Source organism: Camelus dromedarius, chromosome 8 (assembly GCF_036321535.1).
Source record: "Camelus dromedarius isolate mCamDro1 chromosome 8, mCamDro1.pat, whole genome shotgun sequence".
In the NCBI taxonomy this organism is placed as follows: domain Eukaryota; kingdom Metazoa; phylum Chordata; class Mammalia; order Artiodactyla; family Camelidae; genus Camelus; species Camelus dromedarius.
In genome coordinates this window covers 23404694-23429091 of record NC_087443.1, presented here as the reverse complement: position 1 = coordinate 23429091, position 24398 = coordinate 23404694, and the positions used below count along the sequence as shown (strand labels likewise).

Sequence of the window (24398 nt, the reverse complement as noted above, 5' to 3'; positions counted from 1 at the left end):
AGGAGCTGGGCAGACAGGACACAGGGAGAGCTGGCTTTTCTCAGCACACTGACACTTGCCCCAGGAAAGCCTGGCTCTGCCTCCAGCTCACTAAGTGATCTACAGCAAGCCTCAGTCGCCTCATCTCTATACAGCACTTGTGGAATGCTTGCCCTGGCTTTGTCTCTGCATTTCGTGACACAAAAGATGCAGAAATATCTGTGTAATTTGAAGTACATCTTTCCAGCAGACACACATATAGACAGAAAAAACTAGTGGTAACCAGAGGGGAGAGGGAAGGTGGGAGGGGCAATATAGGGGTGGGGGAGAAATAGGTACAAGCTATTAGGTAGAAAATAAGCTTCAAGGATGTACTGTACAACATGGGAAATACAGCCAATATTTTATAATAACTCTAAACGGTGTATAATCTTTAAAACTGTGAATCACTGTATCTTATACCTGCGACTTATGTAATATGTACATCAACTACACTTCAATAAATGAAATAAAAATAAAAATAACTGTTACAACTTTTCAATAAATGAATAAAGTGCATCTTTCTAGCCAAAGGGCCAAGCCTGCGGGGGTTCAACAAGACAGGTTTTGGCTAACTGGGCCTGAAAATTGTCAAACACTCTGGAACTGCTGGTTCATCTTCTCCTTGGCCTAAAACCCTAACTCTTGCCAACAGCAGATGGAGGAGGGCCGGCTGGGGGGATGGGGGTGCTCTGATCCTGTGAAGGCCCTGAGGGAGGAAATATTGGGACGCTAGCCAGGGAGGTCTCTCCAGGGAGCACACAAAGGGGTCCTCTCTGCCTGTGGACACACCCTCCCAAGGGCTTTTCGGGGAGTGACCAAGCTTGGGCCTCAAGTGTCCGCCTTGTGAATATCAGGGGGACGGGCTGCTGCTTCCACCAGGACCAGAGCAGGAAAATGATGGTCCAGCTGAGGGAAACTTGCACAACCAGGAAGGCTCCTGAGCTTAGGTTCTTCCAGTTGTCAGCACTCAGGGCCCCCATAGCAGTGCCTGGCTTTGCTTAAGCATCCTCCAGGGATGGGGAGCTCACCCCTCTTAGGACAGTCCACACCTGTGCTGGCCAGCTCTGTTAGCAAGTCTGTCCCAGCATGGGACTTGAATTCGCCTTCAAATCATTCCTTGCAAGGCTTGAGTGGGTCTGCTGCTTCTCCAGGGTCACAACGGGGCACTGGGATGGGGAGGGAGCCCAGCCTGCTGCATGGTAATTTCTGCCTCCCTCCTTAGTAGAGACTTGAAGGCTCTCTCTGCTGCCCATCACATATGTGGTGCCCCACTAGTGATCAGACTTGGAATTGGACCCTCTGGGAGAGCTGGCCTGGCAGCTGGCCTGGTACAGGAATGGATTGACATCCCAAAGAGGTGATCGTGGTAACCCCTCACCATCTGCCACTTTCCCTACCACAACCCTCCTCTTTGTCTTTTGATCTCACTTCCAAATCCTTCCGGGACACTCTCCCTGGAAACTATTTTTAAGACCATACCCTCCCCAAAGCCAATCCACCCCGTTTCCTCCCTGCCCTCATTTCTCTTAGAGACTGAAGGGAGGGATCTTTCTCTGCTGAGGCTGGGCTGTTTCCCTGCTGCTGTTTTACAGTCAGCCGGGCTCAGAGAGAGAGTATGGTAAACTCCCTGAAAGTCACCGGGAAAGTTCATAAAAAGGGAAAGAAAACACCAGCGAAGCCTAGTTCTGCCAGGACGTGGGGGCCCGGAGAAGCCCCAGTTTTCCAGTGCCCTGTGGACCTGCACCCCAGACCTGCTCCATGGGGCAGGGGGCGCGGTAGCAGAGAGGAGTGTCCTCGTCCCCTCCTCCCGCCACCCACCCCCAGCCCCCACCCCCGCCCACTGCGGGGAGCCTGTCCCCTCAGCTCCGCATCCACTAATTGGTCTCATCAGGCGGCGGGCGGGAGCGCTCCAGAGGCGCGGATCAGAGCCTTGTCATCCGCTTAGCGCCCTCGCACCACCCAGCCCTCGCGCCCCGCGCCCCCTCCCGCCGCCGCCGCCGCCGCCCCCGCTGTCAGCTCTGCACCCGTCGCCGGCCTGGGGCAGGCTTGGCGCTCCGGCGCCCGGCCTCGGCGGCGGCGAGCGACGCTACCTGCCCGCGGAGACATGAGGCGCGGCCCGCGGGCCGTCCTGGCCCTGGGGCTGCTGTTCTTCCGCTTGGGTGAGTGGCCACTCGGCCCCGCGGGCCCCGATGGGGACAAGCAGTGGGCACCGGCGCCACCTGGGTGGACCCAGAGACCGTTTTAGGCCGCTTACTTTCTGAGTGGAGCTCAGGAAGGGGACGGGGACTGCGGCGGGCGTGGGGCGGGCTCCGGGAGCGGGGAGGGAGGCGATTCTTCGAGCCGCCTGTCTCGGCCGGGAGAGGGGCGCCTCCGGAGGACTTGCCCAGGGGCGGTTACTCTGGAGACCCTAGACTGGGGGCCAGGACCCTCGCTGCCTTCTGCTGCTTCAGAAGCTGGGTGGGCAGTTTGGGGGTTGCTCTGATGGCCGTGTGAGGGTGTCTCCACTTCCCCTGTGACCTTGGCCTGAGCACTGGCCCTCTTTGGGCGTGGTTTTCCAGGCTGTCCATCGATGGGGCTGAGATTGGCCCCTGCCCTGGGTTCCAAACACCCCAGATGGTGTGTGTCCCTGACAAGTCCAGCCGGAGCCCACAGGAGGTGGTGGCCGAGGGACCTGATCTGCACTCTGGGGTCGGGGAGGGGAGTGCTTCAGGTGGGGTCAGATGCACGACCTCGCTGGTGCAAAGCTGTCCCTCAGTGTTTCCTGGTGTCCTCTGTCCTGTGTTCTCTTCCTAGCCCAGGCCAATTTCGCCCCCCACTTCTTTGACAACGGGGTGGGCAGCACCAACGGAAACATGGCCCTGTTCAGCCTCCCAGAAGACACCCCTGTAGGTGAGTAGCCCTGGCACCTGCCTGGCACCGGCCTCCCAGAGGGGCACCCCACGTTCCCTGGACACAGGGACCAAATCCGTGACTCCTCCAAGCCTACCAAGACGCTGAACTGCAGGCTGCGGGTGCTCCTGAGGTGCCCTGTTTGCGCTCTGAATTCCCCTGGGCAATTGCAGAAAAGGAGGGCACAGCCCCTGGTGGTGAAGACCTAAACCCCTAAACCGGGCTGGTCCTGAACGCCAAGCCCCGAGTTCCAAGACAGGGCGGCCCCAGGAGGCAGGCGACAGTCCCCATCACATGCCCCTTACCCACCCGAGTGACCTTAAGCAGCTGTACTTACCTCCCAGAGCCTCAGGGCTCTAGCCTTTAAAATGGCCCAAGAACAATCGACTGGCTGGGATATGCAGAGACAGGGGAAGGAGGAGAAGAGAGATTTGAGCTTCCTCACCCTCACCTGGTCTGGGAGCCCTGAGCCAAAGGATTTGCAGTGTAAAAGCACCTGCTCAGAATTCCCTGAAGAACTAATCCAGGCCTGGGCAACAGTGCTGCATGTGGATCACCCCCTCACCTTAAAGACTCCTCCCTTTTCCCGCATCCCCCATCCCCAAGGAGCCCCCTGTCTTGGCTCCTGGGACAGGAGTCATTATCAGGCAGAGACCCTAGAGTTAGGCCCGGCAGACTTGAAGCCCTCTGTAATCTGTATTTATAGATTACAGTCTGTAAAGTGACAGATACTAACATCTGACTGATAGTCGAGAAGGATACAGAAAAAGAGTGGGAAGCAGCCAGCTGGGGCGAGGCCAGCAGCGGGTGCTCAACTCAGGGCCAGAGCTTTGATACCAATTGAATATTGACTGTATAAGGAGTTGAATCCTTGGTCTTGAGCAGTTGCCACTTTTAGGAACAGTTGGATCCTAGATTCTAAGTCTCTCCTCTGTCTCCTTCCAGGCTCTCATGTGTACACCCTGAATGGGACGGACCCTGAGGGAGACCCTGTCTCCTACCACATCAGCTTTGACCCCAGCACTAGAAATGTCTTTTCCGTTGACCCCAATTTTGGAAGCATCACCCTGGTTGAAGAGCTGGACAGAGAGGTATGGCCACATGCGAGTAGCATCATGCCAGGTGTGCAGACAAACCTCTGTGGGCTGCAAGGGCCCCAGAGAGCATCCTTGGAGAGGTCCTCTATGTCACAGACAACTCAGCCAGCAGATCAGGCCTGGAAAGACTGGTTTAGTTTGGGAAAACTGCCCCCTACCCTCTGTGCCCTCTGAACAGGCAGGTGACAAGGGTGTGGTCTATGTTTCCCTTGTGAGAGTCCACACCAGGCTGGTGGGCCCTGTTCCCAGACCTCAGCCTGTGGGGCTGCTGCCAGTTCTGGTCCGATGGCAGACCCCACCAGTGCAGAGAAAGGAAAGGGTGGGGATCAGAGACGGCTGCGGGGACACAGCAGAGGAGGTGTGACTGTGCTGCCCCTCGCTGGCACCCTTGGAGACCTGGGACCTCAACACCCTTCCTCACTGAGGTCCCACCGTGTCCTGGGAAGGGCTTGAGACACTGCAGAGCCGGACCTCTGCAGAGCCATAGAATACAGAGAGGCTTGGGAGAGATAAGGGGGAGAAAAAGGAAAATTTAAAAAAAAAAACAGAGATCCCTCTTCCTGGGTCCTCCGGCACATGTGTTAGCATCTCTCCTCTTCCTAGCAGGGCCTCATTTTCTGTTGGCACCTCAACCCTCTAGGTTTATGAGAACCCCTGCCGGGCCAAGCCCCAAAGCTAAGTCTCAAGCTTGGCCAGAGGCTGCTTTGGGCCCCCCGGCCCTGCTGCAGGGCTCCCTGGAAATGCCCAGGCCTCCTCTGACATGCTCAGGGGGCTACAGAGAGCTCGCCCCCAGCCTCAGGGGTCGACTGCTGGACACTCACTCCGTCCTTGTGCTTCACAGAGGGAAGATGAGATTGAAGTCATTATCAGCATTTCCGACGGCCTGAATCTGGTGAGCACACACTCCAGCCAGCCCTGGGCAGCACACAGCTCCCGGGGCCTGAGCAGAGTTCCCTGCTCCAGGAGGGTGGTGGGTGGGGGGCTCCCTGGCAAACCCAAGCAGAGGCCCAGCAAGATCTGCTCCAACATGCCCCCAGGAGAGAGGGGAAGGAAGGGAGGGAGAAGGAACAGAGAGCAAGACCTGTGGGCTGCACTTGGACGGAGCACACCCGCATTCCCCAAGCAGCGTCTCCTCCAGCCTGCTTGCCCATCCCTCTCTGACCTGGCTTTCGGCTCTGCCCCATTACCAGAGCAGAACAGCAGAACATCTGAGTACCTAGACCCCTCCTCACTTGCTTCCTCCCCCACAGCCCCCACATTGGCCCAGCCCTCATCAGTGCCTCCCGAATAATCACGGGGCTCCCCTCCCTCCAAGACTCCCCAAATCCGACACATGTCAGAAGCCATCACTGTGGAACATAGACCTGGCCACACCCGGCTCAAAACATGCTAACAGCTGGCCCCACTGCCCCGAGGATGGACTGATATTCAGGACTTCCCCAGCAGGCACCACCGGCCTTGCCCGCCTTTTCTCCCGCATTCACCCTACCAGCCATCTAGCCCCAAATCTGCTCGTGTTCTCTGCAGTCACCACGCATTTCACTCTTCTGTGCCTTTGCACATGTTGCTCCTTTTCTCCTGACACTCCTTCCCCCTGTCACCTACAAACTACCCCAGACCTTACCCCTCAGGCCTCCCTGCAGGCTGGATCTGATGCCTCTGCTCCGGGCCTCTGGATGCAGCCACCTAAACGGATGCTTTTACCTAGGCCAGGGGCGCACGTGGGGCCCCTGGAGTCGTGGGGTCAGGTCCCTGCCCTCTGTGCACAGCACATCGCTGCTGTCGCCCTGAATGAGATCACCACCATTCTCTTCTGTGCTGATCTTTGCCCAACATTCCATCCTGCAAAACTCACACCATCAGACTGGAGGATGGAACACAGTGCTTGGCATTAAGCAGTTAATAATATGGGTTGTATGAATGAATAAAAGAGGAAAGGAAGGAGGGAAGGAAGGATGGAGAGAGGGACAGAGGGAGAGAGGGAGGGAGGGAAAGAGAGAGAGGGAAGGAGGGAGGGAGCGGAAGGCGGAGGAAGAAGGGGGCAGAGACATACACCTGGAGTGTTAGAGGACATTGTCCCTTTACCACCTAGAAGATCTCATTGCCCCCGTTACTATCCCTTTTGCCCCTTTGCAGGTGGCAGAAAAAGTCACAATCCTGGTGACTGATGCCAATGATGAGGCTCCCAGATTCATCCAGGAGCCCTACGTTGTCCAAGTTCCCGAGGTCAGCAAGGGGCCCCCGGGGCAGGGCCAATGCACTCCCACCCCAGGCCAGAGGACTGCCCTCTGGGCTGCCCTGTGACCGCACCAAGGGGACCGGGCACTGGAGCGGAGGCCCCCCTCCATCACTCACCACCCTCTGGAGGGCCCTCCCCTCTATGTCCTCCCCCCACCTCCATTGCCATCCCCTCCCACATTCCTTTTTATTCCAAAGGAATGTTCATTTACCATTTCCCATTATAACCATAACGTACTCTTCTTGTGGAAATACAAAGAAAATAGGAAAGTGGGGGTGGGGGGAGAGAGTCAAAAATTACCCTCAATCCTTCCAGCTTGAGACAACATTGTTCAATGTTGGCCTATTTCTTTCTAGTCATTTTCCTTATTACAGGTTCTTGTTTCCTGTGTGTTTTATAGAGTTGTGACTACAGTAAACATATGCTTTCTGTATACTATTTTTCACTGAATTAATGACATAAGCATTTTCCTCAACAGTTATAAAGTTTGAGTAACTAACATTTTAATAGCTTTTCTTGAGTGCATATTCCAGCATTTCCTGAGCTGATCCTTTAAATTTAAAGACACTTTAAATCTGTACTGTCATAAGAAACATCAAACTCTGAACATTAAAGTTCCTTTTCTCTAACTGAAATGGTTTCCTTAAGAGACAGTCCCAGATTTGAAGTGACTGGGTCAAACGTGGGTGCCTGTGAAGTGCTGCCAAATTGATTTCCCCAAACGGCACCTCTTGCCCTTCTCCTAGGATGTGGGAGAGGGTTTGACTCCCAGCTCCTGGCTAACACAGGAAATTCTCAGAGTTTTACCTGTTTGCTAATTCGGGAGGAGAAAGATACTCATCCTGGCTCGAAACGGCACACGTGGGATCCCCGGTGATGCTGAATGCATCTGTGTTTATTAATGGCTTATAGTGGTTTCATATTTAAATCCTTTGTCTATTTGGAGTCTCAGATTCTTCTTGGCTCTCTCCCTAAAGCTATTTTCAGGAGGAGGATGTCTGTTCCTCCTTCCCTCTGCCCTTTCCTGCCCTTGCTCTGACTCCAGAGTGTCTCCTTGGTCGAGGCCCCCTCTTTCTGTTGGATGCTTGCTGGGTCAATCACCACCTTCTCGCCTCTTTTTAGCTCCTCACTCCCCTGGCCCCACCTCTCCATGCTCCCACACCCCAGCCCCCTGAGAATTCTGTCACTGCCCCTGGGACTGACTTTTCATGGCTGTGACCCTTCAGGACACACCTGCCGGGAGCAGTATCACCAAGGTCCGTGCAGTGGACAGGGACACGGGTTCTGGAGGGAGTGTCACCTACTTTCTGAAGGTAAGAAGGGGAACACAGGGCATAATCAGAGGCCTGGGCTAGAGGGGACACCTGGACAGCCTCCATCTCCATCACCAAGGCCCTTAGGCCAGTGCCTCCACTAGTCCCAAAGTTTATCAGAGATGGTGCATCAGACCCCGGTAAAGTCCCAGTAAATGCAGGTGTGGGACGGACAGGTGGGGACATGAGACAGGCCTGAGCAGAAGCCATCGTCCCCTGACTGGCCCATCCTGGCTCCCTCCAAGCTGGCCTGCCTCCCTCTCCCCAGATCTCAGGACCCTCAGCTCTCCACCCACCAACCCCTTCCCCAAGAGAAGGCCTGGGCGTTTGCACCCCCTTGGGCAGAGAACTGGGGGAAGAAACCTGTCTGGGCCTAGTATTGTCAATAGGAAAAAAGGCAGAAGGGGCAACTCGCAGAAGGAACAGAGCTATGACACCCCTGCCCGCCCCTGCCCATCCATCCCACCCCGTCGAAGGCAGAGACCCCTCCCCGCACCTCCTGCCTCTCCCCTGGCTCCTCTGCAACCTGCTGCCCTCCTTCCCACGGCTGCTGTGTCCACAGCATCTCCTCTTCTCTCCACATTTGATCACCTGCTCTCGCAGTTTTCAAGGCAGTGCAGCTCAGTGGCTCAAATCACAGGCTCTGGAGAAACCCCCTGGGTACCACGGGTTCTGGACAGATCCCAGCACTTCCCACTCGTGGGGCCTTAAATCGTTATGTCACTTTCCCAGCTGTTTCCTCCTGGGTAACATGGGAAAGAAAGAAGCACATCCTCATTGGACGGTTACGAGGATTAAATACATGTAAAGTCCCAACAACGGCTCCTGACACACGGTGACCCTTCTTCAGATAGAGGATAGTCTCCTGTCCCCACCCGACCTCCCCCCACCCAGATGCTGCCTGGGACTGGCCCGCAGTCCCCTTCTTGGTGGGGCTGGACGATCCTGAAGTTTCTCTCTGTCACTCTGGCTTTTCAGCCCAGACCTCCTCTAAGTTAGAGCATTCAGCTAACATTTCTAACTGCTGGAAATGCCAGGCCAGAGCGCCGCCCAGAGCTGGGCCCAGCGGTTTTCCAGCTGAGCAGAGAGAAGAGCTGAGGCCCTCCTGGAAGGGAACTTCTTGGTTGGACTGAGGGAAGGGGAGGGGAAGCCCAGAGCCCCAGGAAAGGGGAACCCTGGGAGCCAGAAAGGCTGAGTGCCCTGAAGTTTGAACTGAAGCCTGGAGTTCCTAGGATGAAGGATGATGGAGACCCCCTTTCAGTAAGCAGAGTGGGCATTCCTGGGGCCGGCCTGAGTCCCTCCCTGAGGCCCAGCCTGCTGCTCACTCTTACAGAATCCACATGCCTCCAAATTTGCCGTGGACCGCCACAGCGGTGTGCTGCGCCTCCAGGCTGGGGCTACCCTGGACTACGAGAAGGCCCGGGCCCATTTCATCACCGTGGTCGCCAAGGTAACAGAGAGGAAGGGGCAGGAGCAGCCAGTCTCTCCTCAGCCTCTGTCTGGGGAAGCTGCCCTTGGGCTGGAACAGTTAGGTTCCAGGATGGAGTGGAGGCAGTTTGGGGGCAGAAGGTATGATGGGGCAGGGGTGGGGTATAGCTGCTCAGAATGTCTGATGAGGGGACCCTGCCCTGACAGGGACATACTCTCCAGGGAGGCTGCTGTCTGTGGGCAGGAGAGGACATACTCCTTCCTGGGAAAGGGCGTATGCACCCCAAGACTGACAGGCCAGACGCCCATGCCTGCAGACTCCCACCCCTCACATCCCACACAAACTGGCCTTTGAGCGCCTCCCTTTCCCTGCCTGGGCCTGCCCACCCTCCTCTTCCTCTCTGTGTGACCAGTTACCCTCTCTGAGCCTCCATTTCCTCAACTGCCCATCCTGAGGCTTAAATCAATTCCTCATATTTCTAACGTGCATGGTGGGGTATCGGGAACTCAGCAGGTGCTCAGACAAAGTGGCTGCTCTTCCTCCTGAGGGCAGGAAACCCCGGCCGTCCCTCTAGGCCCCCTGCATTTGCTTTTCCAGGAAGGCCTTCGCTGGTCAGATGTTGGCTACAGGGCCTCCCCTCGGCCTGCACCAGGGGGCTCAAGCCGGCCCTGCCTGCCGGTTACCCAGTGAGGGCGGGGCTTGCTGGGCGCACACTTCTGTTACACACGCTCTTAGTAGGCCCTTCCTGGGGAGTGTTGGAGGCTTGGTTCCTGGCTGGGGGGGGTGGATTTGGCCCTGGTCCCCTCCTGCTCTGCCACTCATCAGACCTGACTTCCCTGGAGGGAGAACCAACCTTCTTTTCAAAGGAATGCTTTTGAGCGCCTACTGCATACCAGGCACTAACTGAAGACCTTCACGCATCATCTCATTTAATTTTCCTCACATTCTTATGAGAGGAACGTTATCTCCAGGTGACACAGACGCAAACAGAAGTCAGGGAGGGCAGCTGGCCTCGAGGCCAGTGAGTGGCAGGAGCCAGATGCCACCAGCGTCTGCTCGATTTCACAGCCCGTCCTCTCTTCCCTGTCTGATTCTTCCCCAGGATGGCGGAGGGAGGCTGCGAGGGGCAGACGTGGTGTTCTCGGCCACCACCACGGTCACGGTCAATGTGGAGGACGTGCAGGACATGGCCCCTGTCTTCGTGGGCACGCCCTACTACGGCTACGTGTACGAGGACACCCTTCCGGTGGGTGGCTGCGCCCCTCAGCCCAGGTCACCAACAGACGCCTCCTGCCCCATCCTTTGGGTCCTGCTGCTGGAGACGGCTGGGCTCAGCCCGGGGTGACCCCTTCGCAGGGAGGCCGGCTCTGGACTACTCAGGCTCAGGCCACAAACAGGTCATTTTGCATCAGGAAGTATAAAGGGGAAGAAGCAGGTGCTTGTGTGAGGAGCAAGCCTTACCCCAGCCCAGCTGCAAATGTCAGCCCTTCAGAAGGGCTTTAGTGCAGTCTCTGCCCGCCGTGTTTTGGCCCCTCAGGGAACCTTCCACTCCTGGGCCTGGCATCTGAGGACAACCTCCCCTCCACCTGTGAGCCCGCACCATCCTCTCCTCAGCCTGGCCCGTCTCACCACTCAGTCTGGCCCGTGCCCAGCGGCCTCACGCCCTGGCCCTGCTCGGTTCAGCCCAGGCTCCACTTTCCCCGACATTTCTGTGTGATGTCCACCCCCATGCTACACAGGTCCCTCTGTGAGCGTGCCCCTGCATGGGGTGCAGCCTTGTATTTGGAGGCCCCCCTCAGACAGACCCAGTGGCCAGAGGCAGACCTCACACAGCCACAGCTCCAGAACTCTCTGAGGAACTGAATTGCGTTCTCAATTTCCACTTCCCCACTTTCCAGAAGCTGGCAGTCGACCGGTGGAGAACAGCACAGAGCAAGGGAGAGAGAAAGGCTGGGCTGCCCCCGTGGGGGCTGCAGGGCAGGACAGGGGGAGGCCCAGACTGTCTTGCTGAGGAGCTAAGGGGTGGACGGAGGTGCTGGGGGGAGAGGAGGCAGCACTCGGTCAGTCAGGAAGTGGCCATGAGGATGGATGGGCCTCCGGGGAGAAGGCCTGAGTAGGGAGGTCAGGAGAGGGCAGCAGGCCATGGTCAAGCAGGGCTTGTCAGGTTGTGGCAGCCTCCCAAGCCCGTTGAATGTCCCCCCAGGGCCACGGGATAAAATTCTAGTTCCTGGACTTGGTTTTGGGCCCCTCTGCTGGCCCCTCTGCCACCTCTCCCCTCCAGCACCTCTGAAGCTCAAAGATGGATGAGGCAGCAGGGGTGATGCTGGAGGACGGGGACAGGGAGGTGACAGCTGAGAGTGATATGCAGCGGGGGAGGCAGGGTAGGACGTGTGAGGAGGAGGCCCAAGCAGGAGGCCTGAGTGTCCCTGTACAGCCCACGTGCCAACCCACCGGGGGGGACAAACAGCTGGGCTCCGGCTGTCCCTCCAGCCCTGCGAGGCCCAGCGGCTACGAGCTCTCTGTAACAGTAGGGATGGGGCCACAGAGAGGCCTGGCCCTTTTTTTGAGTGGGGGCAGCACCTCCCCTCGGTGATGGGGGCAGTGTCTGGGGAGGGGTGAGCCCCAGCCTCACCCACCTGCCTCAGGCAGCTGCTCCTGTTCCCCCAAGGGCTCAGAGGTTCTGACGGTGGTCGCCATGGATGGAGATCGGGGCAAACCCAACCGCATTCTCTACAGCCTTGTGAATGGTGAGTCTGGGGCTCATTGCTGGGTGACCAGAGTGAGATTCTCCAACCTCTCTGAGTCCCAGATTCCTCATCTGTGAGGCTGGAAATACAAGATGCATGGAGAGGAGAGGCTGGGTCCCTCCAGGAAGCAGCACGTCTCCTTGGGCATCTGCTTTGGCCCCTGTTTGTCATCAGGTCCAGTAACAGGGAGAGACGTTGGGCGGGGTGGGAGGGGGCAGTACTGAGAGCAGCACAGAGGTAGTGCCAATTCATGGTTCCCTACGCTCATGGGCTCCTTGATGGGGAGAGGTGGCAAGATTTCTTATAATCTTTATATTGCTGTGGGTTTTTTTTTCTCATTCTTTTAAATGCTTTGGCCTAGAGCATCCAGTTAAATTAAATGAATTAAATGCAGTGGTGATTCGGCATGTCCCTAGTACCAACCCTGTATACAGATGAGAAAACTGAGGCTCAGAGAAGCTGAAACATCCCAAGTTCCCATTGGGTTTGAACCTGTCTCCTGGCTCCGAGTCTGCTCTTTCCATAACTGAGCAGGAGGAACAGCCCTGGGGAGGGCTCTGCAGCGCTTAATAGCTGGTCCCCATGGGCCAGGCCCCCCCGGGGGGCCATCATGCCTGGTGCCTGGTCCCAGACATGCACATGTTTCTAAGCTCTCACTCAGACACCGTCACCTCCTCCAACCCTGTCCCTGGGATGTGCCTGGTGCACACGCCCCTTCCAGCAGCTCACGCACGCACAGATGTGCCCACCATCACACACAGACCTCTCCCCAGACACGCAGACCCCTGACTGCCTTCCCTCCCCTCCAACACTGTGGTCCTTTACACAGCCACCAAGAACCCAGCCCATCCCTTCTCTCCGGTCTTACCTCTCCCTCTCCTCCTGCTCCAGTCTTTTCTCTTTCCCTCTCTCCTTTCTTCTTTCCCTCCTTTTCTCTCCTTCTTTCTTTCCCCTTCCTTATTTCCCTCCCTCTATATTTCTTTCTTTCTCCCTTTCTCTTTGCAGCGCTCGCACACACACACACACACACACAACGCATGAGAGAAGAAAAATATTATAGAATCTGGGAGCCAGAAAGTAATGCGTTTAAGTTCCAGCTCTGCACTCACTGTGTAACCTTAGACAAGGCACATAACCCCTCTGGGACTCAGTTTCCTCATTGGCAAGACATAGATGACAGAATTGCATCCTGCAGAGGAGACTTGAATGAGATAACACATGAGGAGCGCAAGGCACCCTGCCTGGCACGACTCCTCTGCGCCACCGTGTGGCCCTGTTCTGAACTGCAGGGCACATCTCTCCTCTGTGACAGGGAGTGATGAGGCCTTTGAAATTAATGAGACGTCTGGAGCCATCTCCGTCATGCAGAGCCCTGCCCAGCTCCGGAGAGAAGTGTATGAGCTGCACGTACAGGTACCCTGCCTCGAGCTTGGCCACCCCCACCCTCTGGCCGTGGAAGGTTCCAAGAGTGATGAGACCCAGGCCACCCCCCCCACCAGCACCAGGGCTCACAGTCTGGGAAAGGATCTAGATGGTGCTGCAGGAAGTGCCTGCAAGAGGCAGCCCCTGGCAAGGGGAGACACGAATTTACAAGCAGAGAGCTGTAACGTGGCAGGAAGAGGTGACTGAAGCAGCGATGCCTTGAACATGGGTAGGACCCAGCAGGTGGAGACTGGGGGAGTGGCGGCACTGCAAACTAGGAAAACCCACTGAGCCGAGGCTGGAAGTGATAGCACATGATGTACCACGGGGACAACAGGAGTCAAGTGGGACTGGAGCCAGGCGTCCACAGGCAGCATGTACAGCAGAAATGCTTGGGCCCCAGGTGGGGGCCAGAGGAGCAGAGGCTCTGAACACAGGGTATGGGTTTTCCCTGCAACGGGGCCAGCTTTGTGGGCATGCGACCCATGCAGTTACACGGGGACTGCGATTAGAGGGGTCCCACGCTGGGCTTAATGCTCTGCTCTTGCTATCTTGAAAATCTTAGAAACTTTTTAACAAGGGGCCCCATATTTTCACGTTTCACCGAGCCTGCAAACTATGTAACTAGTCCCAACCAAGAGCAGTGAAGGGCCATGGAAAGGCTTTGAGCAAGATTAGTGTCTTGTGAAAAGCTCACTCTGACTGCTCAGTAGATCAAATTCAGAGAGCTTAGCAAACGAAGATTTCTAGGATCCACTCTTGAGGGTGGGAATTTAGTGTGTCTAGAGGAAACCCAGGACTCTGCATGCTTTGAGCTTCCAGGTGATTCTGGCCCCAATCCCAGCCCAGACCAGCATATTGAGAACACTGGTCCCAACTCGGGTTTGGAGAGCACTGGATGAGAGGCAGGGAGGCAGATCCATCAGCCCAGGGGGTAGATGAAGAGGGTCCAAAGGGACGAGGTGGGGGCAAATGGTCAAAACAGACAGATTGCAAACTATGAAGTGGGCAGACTCCACAGAACGTGACTGTGAGGGGTAGGGGAATGGAGAGGAAGGAATGGAGCCCAGGGTGGTACCACGCCATCAGAAACACAGGAGAGGAGGCAAGCTGAGTAGGACCGGCATGATGAGTTTTGATGCCTTGGGGACATTCAAGTTGAAACATCCAAACTTGAGCATTGGATGTCAGGGGAGACAGTATCAACATACAGGTAGCTGTGAAAGGATGAGAGGGAATAAGACACCCAGAGGAGGGCTGTGGGGAGAGAGGAGTCACTAGCCAAGACCACCTGTGAGAGCATCCCAGGCTGAGTGAGGAAGAGGGGAGGAGCCGGTGAAGGAGAGATGGGGGGGTCAAGGCCAACCTGTGAAGCGGAGTCACATTAGCTGACAGGACAGAGCCCTCGGGAAGGTGAGGGACAGTGTGTGAAGCGTCTGAGTTGGGGGCGGCTGAGAATTGAGTGGGAGGTAGGAAAAGACGACAGAGGGTGTAAGCGTCTGAGAAAGGAGGGCTAGGAGGCAGCTAGTGTGTGACAGAGTGGGGGCCAGGAGGGTAATTTTGGGGGAGCTAAGATCACAGCATGCTTACAGAAAAGGGCAAGGAAGCCCTCGCAGGGCCTCATGTGATACTTGCCACCCGGTTCCTTGGTGCCCGTGGGCGCTTGGCCGTGGCTTTGCAGCCTGCATGAATCATTTACTGCTGCATCTCCATACCTGCCCTCCCTGCAGCCTCCCCCTGGCCAAATGGACACGGGGCAGGACGCGGTAAAGCCAGGGTCTGAACCCACGACTGGCTGCACGGAGAGGGCAGTGCAGCGAGGTGGGGAGACCACTGCCTAAGATCAGACCCACCTGACTTCCCTGTTCCAGCTCTGCCACTCATGAGCTGTGTGACCTGGGCGACTGCCTCCCCTCACCGCCTCATTTGTGAAATAGGACTAGTGATAGTGCTTTTTTCATTTCCTGTGGCTATTGTAACATAGTGCCACAAACTTAGTGTCTTCAAGAAACACACATTTATATCTTGCAGTTTCTGTGGGTCAGGAGCCCAGGGTCAGCTTAGGTGAGCTTCCAAGGTGAGCTCCAAGGTGAGCTTCCAGGGTGAGCTGCCGAGCTCATATGGTTACTGGCAGAATTTAGTTCCTTGTGGGCTGTTGGACTCAGAGCCTCAGTTCCTTGCCAGCTGTTGGCTAGAGATCGCCATTAGTTCCCTGAAACACAGGTCTCTCCAAGCCAGCAAAAGAGAGTCTGCTAGAAGGCAGAAGTCATGATTTCTTGTGATCTAATCACAAAATGATAGCTCATAATCTCTGCCATATTCTGTCAGTTTGAAGCGGGTCACTAGACCAGGCCACACTTAAAAAGGTGAGGTTACCAGGAGGTAGGATCATTGGGGCCACCTTGGAGTCAGCCTGTAACACCGCCGTAGCCACCTGTCCCCACCCCAGGTGACTGAGGTCAGCTCTGCGGGGACCCCAGCTGCCCAGGCCATGGTCCCAGTCACCATCAGGATCGTGGACCTGAACAACCACCCACCGACGTTCTATGGGGAAAGCGGACCCCAGAACAGATTTGAGCTGTCCATGTACGAGCACCCGCCCCAGGGGGAGATCCTGCGTGGCCTCAAGATCACCGTCAATGACTCAGACCAGGTGTGTGGTCCTGCCCTCCACCCTGTCTGCCTGCAGACCACTCACGACCAAGTCCCAGAGCTGAGTCAGCATCAGCCTTTCCTGCTGATGTCACAGGGGCCTGGCGGGTCACAGAATGAATGAAACAAGAGTAGATAACCAAGAGAGAGGAAGGAAGGTAGATAATCAAAGATTAGCTGCTTGGCCTGAAGACATTCACAGTCATTTAAAAAGAAAAAGCCAGTCAAATAAAAGCACCCTTGCGTCTGACCCTCCAGAAATTGTGAATGTGTCCTGCTGGCTCCTGTGCCCAGCCCAGGGCTAGGCCTTCTGTGTTTCTTTCATTTCTTAGCCCTCATAGTCTGCTCAGTCTTTCTGATTCTTCATCACCTCCCGTATAGAAAGAAGTAATAACACTCACCTCCCAGGGTCCAGGGCATGTGAAGCCTCCTTGCACAGCACAACAGTACAATGAGTTTCTATTCTCAGTCATCTTCCCTGTTTCCTCTCTCCAAACACTTTGCCCAGGGAGCCAACGCCAAATTCAACCTGCGGCTGGTGGGACCTGGGGGCATCTTCCGAGTGGTCCCGCAGACCGTCCTGAATGAAGCCCAAGTCACGATCATTGTAGAGAACTCAGCTGCCATTGACTTTGAAAAGTTCAAAGTGTTAACCTTCAAGGTAGGTGATGCTTTGCACAGCCCAGAATGGGAGGGTCACAACAGCACCTGGATTCATTCCTGTGGGGTCCCTTGGCTTCCCCAGCAACTCCTGGCCCTTTTCTTTTCCTCTTGGTTTCTCTGCCCTTCCTGCTGAAGTGGGAGGGAAGAAGAAAATAGTGGTATGAGAACCTGTTCCTACTGCTCAACCAGCCTCTCTGAGCTCCCGCTTCTAAACTGCGACCATCCCCAGGAGTGCAAGGAGGGGTCCAAGGAAAAACTACCATCATGATGTGGCATGTTAATAGACTGAGAGAAAAAGAAACTATTTGATTTTGGGGAGAGACGTTTTCTCATATGCATTTGACATCTGTCATCTATTCGGTTAAAAACTTTAGCAGAAGATTGAAAAAAAATACTCCTTTGTGTTTGTAATTATTTAAAGTGATAAACATTTATAAATAATTCATAGTATACATAAATACATAAATAATTTATATTAATAAAAAAGAAAAACAATCTGTTGATATTATTTAAATTGTTATAATTATACATACATACACACCAATAGGCAGCGTCATGCTTAAAAGTGAAATTCTAAAAGCTTTCTATGAAGTCAGGAACAAAATGTGGATACCTGCTCTCACCACTGTTCTTTCACTATTTCTGGAATAATGTCATTCCTGGATAAAGAAGGAAAACATAAAAGGTACAGACATTAGAAAGGAAGAGAGAAAATTATCATTATTTACAGATGGTGTGATTGCTTGCTTAGAAAAGTAATAAAAAATCAAAATACTGTTAGACACAGCAAAGTTGCTAACATGAATGATTACAAAGTTAATATGCAAAATCCAATAGTATTCTATGTACAAAAAATAGAAATGAGAATTATGGAATAAGAGATTCACTTTTATAATAACAGCTAATGGATAAAATTCCTAGGAACTGCCATAACAATAAATATGCAGCCTCTAAATGACAAAAAAAAAAATGCACAAATGTAATAAAAAGATATAAAGGAGACAAGAAATATAAAGACACACCCTGTATAAAAATGCAAATTCTTATGGAGTTAATAAAGAATCCAGTGCCACCTCAATTAACTCTTACCTAGAATTTCCTTAAGGGAGGAGGTAGGGAGCTTAATATAATTACACTAGTTTTTATTTGGAGAAATAAACCTATAAGAATAATGCAGGAAAAAAGAATATGAGGCAGGAACTTACTCTAACAGGTATTAAATTATGTTATGAAACAAAATAAAGTTTTAAATTGGAAGTAAAAAAAAAAGGGAATATGCAGATCCGTGGAGCAAAAGCAATTGGCCTCAGTACAAAAGGAAACTATAAATGGACATTGCAGTCAGTGGGGGAAATGATTGCCTTCCAGGGGCCCGTGCAGGTGGAGGCGGGAACAGCTGGCTGGCAGCTGAGACTGAGAACCCGAGACAAGGCGGGTGGGTGCGGGGATGGTACTGAGACAGGATGTGGCACGCTGTCTGCAGGGCGCCCGCCACCCAGACAAGTCCTTCCTCGTTTTCTTTCCTTCCCCAGCTCCTGGCCATCGAAGTGAACACCCCAGAGAAGTTCAGCTCCACAGCGGATGTCGTGATCCAGCTCCTGGACACCAACGACAATGTCCCCAAGTTCACCTCCCACTACTACATTGCCAGGATCCCCGAGAATGCCCCAGGGGGCTCCAACGTGGTGGCTGTCACAGTGGGTTGGGGACTAGCCCGGGGACTGGGGGTAGGGTGGGGGGGCCTTCTGAAGTCAGACAAATCTGGGCTCCAGTTTGAATCTCAAAGCCCACACTCCTTAGCTGTGTCCTTGGACAAGCTACCCGCCCTCTCTGAGCCTCAGTTTCTTCTGTACAGTGGGCATAACAGCACCGCACAGGACTCTGATGAGCTCATGTAATGAAAAATACACTTCTGGTTCCTCCAACACTTGAGACCTCCTGGGGGGGTCTGAGACTCCAGAGCAGGCTTCCAGATCAGTTTTCCACATCTGGGCAACCCCCGACCAAAGCCTTGTTTTTTGCCATTGAAAGCAAGAGCTGCCACTGTGCCCTGACAAAGGGGCAGGGGCCACTGGGAGCTTTCTCTCTTCCAGGCTGTGGATCCAGACACAGGTCCTTGGGGTGAAGTCAAATACTCCATCTATGGGTCCGGGGCAGATCTGTGAGTAGATCCAGAATCCCAGATACGGCCTCAGGGAAGGGATTTGGGAGGGGCTGAAGGTCTGTGCCAAAGGTGGGAGGAGCCTGGAAAGAACAGGACCTGGGCAGGGGAGGCGAGCATGGGGGCAAGGAGTGGAGGGTAGGGGTGCAGAGCCCCAGTCAGGGGTGTGGAGACACACACAGGTGACATAAGTCTGAGAGAGGGGTCATCGTCACACCCTGGAGCTGGGGCTCATGGCCTTGGGGGCCAGGTAAGTGGTGCTAGGCTGGAGGGGTGGGAGGCCAGGGGAGGGGAGGGAAGGGCTATGACTCAGGTTAAGTTCAACACTGATAGACGGGCAAGGAGTTGGGTGGTCCTGCCTCCCATCCTGAGTCAGACGGCAAGGATGGAGAGGAGCAGATGGAAGCTTGGAGCTTCTTGGAGAAGCTGCCTGATGCATTACTGCTCCTTCCTGGGGGCAGCTCATTACTGCAGGCACATGTGCACTTCTGTGGGGGGGGGGGTGCGTACATACCTGTGTGTGCTTGTGTGCACACACCTGTGCTCTCCCCGCCCGGCAGCTTCCAGATCCACCCATCCTCTGGGATCATCTGCACCCAGCCCTGGGCCAGCCTGGATGCCGAGGCCACTGCCAGGTACCACTTCTATGTGAAGGCAGAAGACATGGAGGGCAGGTACAGCCTGGCCGAGGTGTTCGTCACGCTGCTGGATGTCAACGACCACTACCCCCAGTTTGGAAAGAGCGTCCAGGAGACGACAATGGTGCTGGGGACCCCGGTGAAAATTGAGGTGGGCTTCAAAGGTAGCTGAGCTCCCCTGAAAGCCTTGTTCCAGCATCTGCCAGCAGCACATGGCATATATTTTTAAAATAAAAAATATTGGATTCCTGCAGTGGGCAAGGGTTGTTAAAGTACTTTGTATACATACCCCCATCCCCACCTCAACCCAGAAATAACCTCCAAGAAAGAAGATATTATTGCTACACATAAAAAATGGAAGCTCTGGCGGGTTGCAGGTGTGGCTTGCCTGAGTTCACACAGCCGGTCGGCCTGCTCTAACAGCAATGCCTTTCCCCCTGCACTGTCTTCCCAATACAGAAAAAGCATGAGCCCTGAAACCCAACAGACTTGACTCTGAATCCCAGCTCCCCTCCTCCACCTCTCTATCCTTAGACAAGTCACTCAGCCTCCAAGCTTTTGGTTTTTTTAATCACATTGACTCCCTACGCTCGTTCTGATTATGGATGGATACAACATATGTAGAGGGTCAAGCACAGACCCACCCTGGCTCCTTCAGTTCCTCTCCCAGGTCCAGTCCACTCAAAATAGGATTAGGACCATTTTGCATCAACCCAGCAAACCCATATGACGTGTTGGTTTAGCCAAGATACATAAGTGTTACCCTCGAAGCCCAGCTCTGTCTGTCCCTCCCTGTTCACAGGCCACAGACCAGGATGCAGAGGAGCCCAACAACCTGGTGGACTATTCCATCACCCACGCAGAGCCGGCCAACGTGTTCGACATCGATGTGCACACGGGGGAGATCCGGCTCAAGAACTCCATCCGCTCCCTGGATGCCCTGCACAACATCACACCTAGCGGGGACCACATGTGGTCCCTAGAGGTGCAGGCCAAGGACCGCGGCTCCCCATCCTTCAGCACCACGGCCTTACTCAAGATTGACATCGTAGACACTGAGGTGGGTACGAAGCTTGGGTCAGGGGGAGGGTCAGAGGGCCAGCTCAGGCCTCACTGCAACATGGCCAGAGGGAGGGAGACCATCTTTCCGTAGAGATACCCAAAGCTCACGAAGGCTGCCGGTGCCATCAAACACCCAGGCTTTGAAATCTGGTCGAAATCCTGATTTCAACGATGTGACTTTGGACTTTGCAAAGCCTCCACTTCCTTTCCTGTAAAATGGGACTAATGATGCCTCCTTCCCCTGGGTGTTGAAAGGCAGAAGTGAAATCATCATATGTAGTTCTCAGCTCAGTGTCGGCAGAAAGTCAGCACTTACGGGGTCCCTGATACACTTGGGCAGATGCGACCCTTGTAATCAAAGGAAAGCAGTACCAGCTAACACGGGCGTCCTTCATCCGAAAGAGGCACGGGCATCACGCTCGCTCTCTGTGCGTTTTCCTGGAGAGCCGCAAGCATCATGTTTTCTCTGTGTGCATTTTTTTCTGGAATGAAGCCCTGAGTGGTCATCAGATTCTCTAGGGATGCCTGACCCCAGAAAGTTTTAAAACCATCAGGCTTAAGGGTGTTCACAGCCCCTGCTTTGTTCTCCCTGGACCAGGCAGGAGCAGCTGAATGCAACTCTCTTCCAGATGCTGTCCCGAAGCCCCATGGCCGCCTTCCTGATGCAGACCAAAGACAACCCCATGAAGGCCGTGGGTGTGCTGGCCGGCATCATGGCCATCATTGTGGCCATAACCGTCCTCATCTCCACCGCCACCTTCTGGCGCAACAAGAAGTCCAACAAGGTCCTGCCGGTGCGGCGCGTGCTCCGTAAGCGGCCCAGCCCGGCACCCCGCGCCATCCGCATCGAGTGGCTCAAGTTCCGGAGGACCAAGGCCGCTGACAAGTTTGTGCTCAGAGAGGACCCTCCCAATGAGAACTGCAACAACAACAGCCTGGGGAGCGCGCTGCCCCCCAAAGCCCCCGCTCCCCCTCCGCCGCCCAGCGTGGCGCCCAGCGTGGGCGCGGCCCCCTGGACGGTGCCCACGGTCTCCGGCTCCCTCGCCCGCCGGCACCCTGAACGGTCACCGAAACCCAAGGCCGTTGGAAGCCCCGCCCAGTCAGCTCTGGTCTCCGAGCTCAGGCAAAAGTTTGAGAAGAATGTGCATAACAAGGCTTACTTCTAGAGTGTGTCCTGTGACCCATCTTCCCCACCTCAGTTGCCCTGCTGCTTGGACCATGTTTCCCAGTTCTGCCCCTTAGGGTCACCCCTGTTTTGTACAACGGTGGAACCCCCATATCCAGGGCTCTGGACAGTGCCTCAGGCAAGAGGTTTCTCTGGTTATATGGATGCAATTGTCGAAGACTTCCTCGTCACCCAGCTCCTTGGCACTTCTGCAGAGGCTGGGAGTCGACAAGGAGCCAGCTCTACATGTCTCCTACTCCCCAGCCCCAGACCTCACAGTGTCCCTTGGGTCCTGCTGGGACTTCCGCTTCCTTAATAAGGAGCAGAGTCCTGGTCCCATGTGACAAGGCCGCCTGGAACCTGGATCCCGAGGCTCCCAGCTAAGAGTAAGAGCAGAAGGACACTCAGTGTTGACTAAGGTGGAGGGTCAGCCAACCCTCTAAGGCAAGAGAGCAAATGCAGCCGGGGAGGGCAAAGATGCACCGGAAACTCACTATCACTGTGGGACTGTGTCTAAAAACCGATGGGAAGGTGGAGGATGGTGTCCGGGCAGAGATTGTGGGGCCAAGCTATGCCCACACGGGACCAGGGACACAGAGATGTAAGATGCGTCTTGCTGGAGTGAGGGCAGGCGCCCCAGCCAGGGCTGCCCTGGGCCCAGTAATGTCCATGCTAGAGCCACGCTGTAACCCTAGACGCATCCGAAAGAGCCTCCCGGCCCCTTAGGAGCTGCCCTACCAGAAGTCCTTCAAGAAACATTGCAAGGCTGCGATCTGGAGAGACTTCTGTTTTTAACTAGCTCTGTTGCTCACGTCGTATAATCTTGGGGGAAGCTGTTTAAACTCCCTGCTCATCCTCTTCCTCATCTGGAAAATGAAGAAAGTGAGTCTGCCTCATTCACAGGTCCAGGGTGAGGATGGAAATAAATCATAGCAACAAGGAGTGCAAAGCCGCACAAATGTGAGGTGCTCCCCAGGCCAGCTCTCTGGGGCGCAGCTCTTCCACAAAGTATTAGAAGCCTCTCCACTGTTCTGCCAGGCACCCCCAGGAGGCGCTGTGCTGGGCTAGGGTGCTGCTGCCACTGGTTCAAGGCAGCCCGAGCTGGGTGATGACGCTGCTCCCCTTGCATGTCTCCCCTCCGACCCCCATCCCCTCTGTACAATCCCCCATGCAGCCCTGGCCAGCCATCGTCAGAGGACCAGAGCCGGCAGTACATCCAGCCAAGCCTCCATTCTGCCAGGATGACCAAGATGAGCTCCTAAGAGAGGCGTGATTGCCAAAGCCACACAGCAGTTCGGTGGCAGGGACCTGGTCTGAGGGCTTCTCCTGCCTCAGTGTTTTCCTCTAGCTGGGGCACACCTCGTCAGCTCATGACCACCTCCCCCAGCAGAGACGACCTGCAAGCCCCTATGGTTAAAGCAAAGAAGTTCCGCCTGACTTCAAGAACAGAAATGGAACAGTTCTTTGCATTTCACCCCACTCACTAATAAGCCCTCTAGAATACATCCATGATTTTATTTAAACAGATTGTAGGCACATGTGGATTTCTTGACTTCTAAGTCTGTGTTTGGAGGTGTTACTCAGATGTGCCGGGGTGCAGGCTCCTTGCCGGGGTTTCTGCAGTCCACATCCCAGGGTATTAAGAGCTGGGCTTTAACAAGCCAGGAGCCCAGACTGAACCAAAAGGTACTTTGCAGCCCGTGTTTCAGGACGGGGCTGTGCTGGATCACGTTTGCCCTCCACAGGGAGTACAGCATCTGTACATTTTGCATGCAATCAACCTCTTTTGTAAATGGTAAATAAAATCTGTTAACCAAAAGCCAAGCTGACCTCTGGCTCCCTGCTTAATGCTTGTGTTGGCTGACTCACAGAGACCAGTCTTCCTGACAGCCAAACTCAGTCGGCCTCCTGACTCCTTCAGCAGGTGGATCCATCCCCCTACCCCCAGACCTGGCTCTGCGGGAGGCTGCAAAATATTGTCCAAATCGCCATGCGTGCATCTCCAACAGCAGCACGTCCGTGGGGCTTCTCTACCTGAATGTGGCCTGTCATGGCCTGGGGAGGGTTTTTCTTCTGAGCAGAACAAGACCTGGCAGGGCTGCTTGGGGTGGGGAGTGGGCTCTGGAGCTAGAGCTAACTATCCCCCAACCCAGCCCAGTGCGGTAGGAATTGGGGGGCCTGGTGTGGGCACGAAAGCCTGGGAAGCATGTTGTCTTTGGGGCAGGGGCCCGTGGGCTGGAAGCTCAGGCCAGCATCAGGGCATAGGGACAGGGGCTTCAAGGTTCCAGGAAAAGCCCAGGGACTTGGACCAAGGCAGAGGCCATCTTGGAAAGCAGGCATGTGGGCAACTCTAGTACTGGGAAGTATGGGGCCAGTGCCTAGCTGTGAGTGTGGGCCATGCTGAGAAGGAGAAAGACAGTACAGACAACCCGAAGGGACCAGCCACTGTGGTGGCATTGGAGGGGATCCCCAGCCACGAGGGTGAGGCCAGGCCAAGGGCCACTGCATTAGGGAACAGTGGGGGCCAAGGGGCTGCCTGCACAGTCACACTGGGACAGGCACGTTAGGCTTCAAGGTAATGAGCTGGGAGACAGGGGTGACACGCCAGGCAGGCTCTCCCACTTGTGGACCCTCAGGATGGATAGGCAGCCAACAGCTGTGACTCCAAGAAGCTTGCAGAACAGTTTGTGTGTGTGTTTTTTTCCTGTGGTTGAGCTCAGATTTTCTAATTATGTGAAATAACATCCTACTTTACAATCTGACAGCTCTGAGCCTGAATCCCACTTCTGCCACCTAAGTGTGACTTAGAACAAGACACCAAGCCTCTCTAGGCCTCACTTCCCTCATTAATACGTGGTGCAGAAAATCACTGCTATGAGGGTGACACGAGCTAATCTGCG

General features: G+C 54.9%; 1 protein-coding gene across 1 annotated transcript; it reads left to right on the top strand.

Moving 5' to 3' along the window:
• The first annotated feature begins 2020 nt into the window (after positions 1 to 2020).
• On the top strand, positions 2021 to 23297 carry CDHR1 (cadherin related family member 1). The gene is made up of 17 exons (XM_031461034.2): positions 2021 to 2180; positions 2815 to 2910; positions 3856 to 4001; positions 4849 to 4899; positions 6144 to 6233; positions 7473 to 7559; positions 8893 to 9009; positions 10091 to 10234; positions 11657 to 11735; positions 13048 to 13148; positions 15607 to 15810; positions 16318 to 16470; positions 18005 to 18169; positions 18566 to 18633; positions 19194 to 19422; positions 20074 to 20331; positions 20963 to 23297. The coding sequence occupies exons 1-17, from the start codon at positions 2126 to 2128 to the stop codon at positions 21497 to 21499; spliced, it is 2580 nt and encodes an 859-aa protein (XP_031316894.2). The 5' UTR covers positions 2021 to 2125; the 3' UTR covers positions 21500 to 23297.
• The last annotated feature ends 1101 nt before the right edge of the window (positions 23298 to 24398 follow it).

What these genes read in the sequence shown, in the direction of transcription:
- CDHR1 (XM_031461034.2), top strand. Translation starts at nt 2,126, where the DNA reads ATGAGGCGCGGCCCGCGGGCCGTCCTGGCCCTGGGGCTGCTGTTCTTC. An exon ending in GCTGCTGTTCTTCCGCTTGG is followed by an intron (nt 2,181 to 2,814) that starts GTGAGTGGCCAC and finishes TTCTCTTCCTAG; the next exon opens with CCCAGGCCAATTTCGCCCCC. An exon ending in TTGACATCGTAGACACTGAG is followed by an intron (nt 20,332 to 20,962) that starts GTGGGTACGAAG and finishes ACTCTCTTCCAG; the next exon opens with ATGCTGTCCCGAAGCCCCAT.